This window comes from Nicotiana tabacum, chromosome 7 (assembly GCF_000715075.1).
Source record: "Nicotiana tabacum cultivar K326 chromosome 7, ASM71507v2, whole genome shotgun sequence".
NCBI lineage: Eukaryota > Viridiplantae > Streptophyta > Magnoliopsida > Solanales > Solanaceae > Nicotiana > Nicotiana tabacum.
This window is the reverse complement of record NC_134086.1, coordinates 36,960,735-36,962,743: the sequence shown is the minus strand read 5'-3', so window position 1 is coordinate 36,962,743 and position 2,009 is coordinate 36,960,735. Positions and strand designations below refer to the sequence as shown.

Sequence of the window (2,009 nt, the reverse complement as noted above, 5' to 3'; positions counted from 1 at the left end):
TTATACTCTTCGAGAGCTAATCAGCTCATCAATGTAGATTTCAGTCTTCTTAGCACAATAGTATGTATAGAGTTCCTTTTTACAAACTCCATCAGTCAATGTAGGCACAAAGATATGTTGAGGGGGTAAACATTGTTGATCAGTCATTTGAAGAGATATATCTGACAAACCTATCTAGAGGATTAAACAAGAACAAGGAGGGCTTAATTTTAGACCAGAGAGAACATTCAGAAACCCAATACTTCAAAGGGATTAAGAGCAACATTTTTGAAATTGCATCTTATCTGTGCTAAATACTTACCTGCACCCGTTGTTAACTCCAAACCAAACATTCTAATCTTACCATCAAAAAATTAAAGTGAGAATACATATCACGAAATCATGTTGAGTAATAAACGCATGTATAAAAGACACATGTCTTGCATCCAAGTTTGGTGCAATAGGATGCATGCACGACTTTATCTACCCGGGATGAGATTATAAAATCAAAACATCTAACAAAACAAAATTAACCATCACGCATAAGACCAGTTTTTTACACGTGATCTAAAAGCATCCTCTTTTTTATCAGGAGGATTTATAGAGCATTAAACAGCTGCTAAAGTAATATTATAAAGAAGTGTCTAAGCTTTAGAAGTATTCCCAGTATGTTGCGATCATATAGCTAATGCAAAACATATCAAAAGCAAATTCATGTCTCACCACATAGAATGGAACGTTTAGTCATGTACAAGTAACTAAGTGAACCAATTATGAACTATGAAGTAACTTCTAATCCCATATAAACAACTATGAATAGCCACGGATAGCTTATGTACAATTAGTTACGATAGGCAGAGTCCACAAATATATATACACTATTTACATTGAATCAGAGCCACAGCTCCAATAGAATTTACTCAGTAAAATTGAATTTACCGATTCAGTAGACAGAAGTGAGTCACACAGGAACCTTGTCTCTAGCTGGATCGCTGAATCCATCAGCCAAAATTCTCACCACTTTCTTGAACGCAAAATGTAAGCAATTCGACAACGCAACCCAACACATCAACTCGTAGACCAAATCAAAAGCCGGATCCGAAAACGAGTTAGACGATGATTCTTCCCAATTTGCCCCTCCAAATCCGTCGAAATTCCATCCCCTACCACCACCAGCACCACCACCACTACCTCCGCCGTTCCAGCTACTACCACCGCCACCAAACGGCCCATCATAATCGAATAAAAAACCGTTTTCATCTCCCTCATCAGCTCCACCGCCGCCTAAGGACTTCCGTCTAGTCCGCCGCCTTGTCTTACGAGCTAGCCTTCGAGGTGCCGTTTTGACGTTATTGTATTTAACAGGCGGCGGCGCTAGCACATCGACAGGGAAAATCACGGCGGAGATTTGACGAACTCCGGCGGGGGAAGGAGATATTTGTTGCTCCGATGAGGAATCGGAGAGTGACAGAACGTTGCTGCGATTCAGAAGGAATTTTGAAAACCCTAGACCTTGGGTTGTGACCACCGTCGTTAGCGTGTCGGAGATCAAAGAAATTTCCATTGATAATATTCCAATTTGGATATCGAAGAATATCAATTTTGGGTTGAAGTTTTTTATATTGGTGGTTCTTTGGAATTTTCGAGCGGCACAAGAGAGAAACGTGTGATTCTCTGCAATCGGTGTCTGTTGCAACGATTTTTACGTGTGTTTTTTTCTTTTTCCTTTTTTCAATTTTGACGGCCTCGCTTTGGTTGTGCTGTTTGTGAAGGGCTGGGGAATAGATAGTTATAATACAAAATTTATTCCAAAAGCATAATATTAATTTAACTAGGAAACATAAAACATATCATAATAGGAAGATACTAACAGCGCAAATAGATAGCAAATTCTTAAAAACCTACGATTAGTCGGGGAGTATCTAATAAAAAGTGAGTTCAAGAAAGTGGGACTCAATCCGGGTGGCAAAATTGACCCAAACTCATGTAATCCGCCTAATCAATGTTGTTTTTTCTTCAATAATATATAT

At 38.8% G+C, this 2,009-nt stretch overlaps 1 protein-coding gene across 1 annotated transcript; it reads right to left on the bottom strand.

Moving 5' to 3' along the window:
• On the bottom strand, positions 1-1,543 carry LOC107776013 (uncharacterized). The gene is made up of 2 exons (XM_016595822.2): positions 953-1,543; positions 1-174 (listed from the first exon to the last, which is right to left on the bottom strand). The coding sequence occupies exons 1-2, from the start codon at positions 1,541-1,543 to the stop codon at positions 1-3; spliced, it is 765 nt and encodes a 254-aa protein (XP_016451308.2).
• Positions 1,544-2,009: the final 466 nt, after the last annotated feature.

What these genes read in the sequence shown, in the direction of transcription:
- LOC107776013 (XM_016595822.2), bottom strand. Translation starts at nt 1,543, where the DNA reads ATGGAAATTTCTTTGATCTCCGACACGCTAACGACGGTGGTCACAACC. An exon ending in GCGATCCAGCTAGAGACAAG is followed by an intron (nt 175 to 952) that starts GTTCCTGTGTGA and finishes TTAATCCTCTAG; the next exon opens with ATAGGTTTGTCAGATATATC.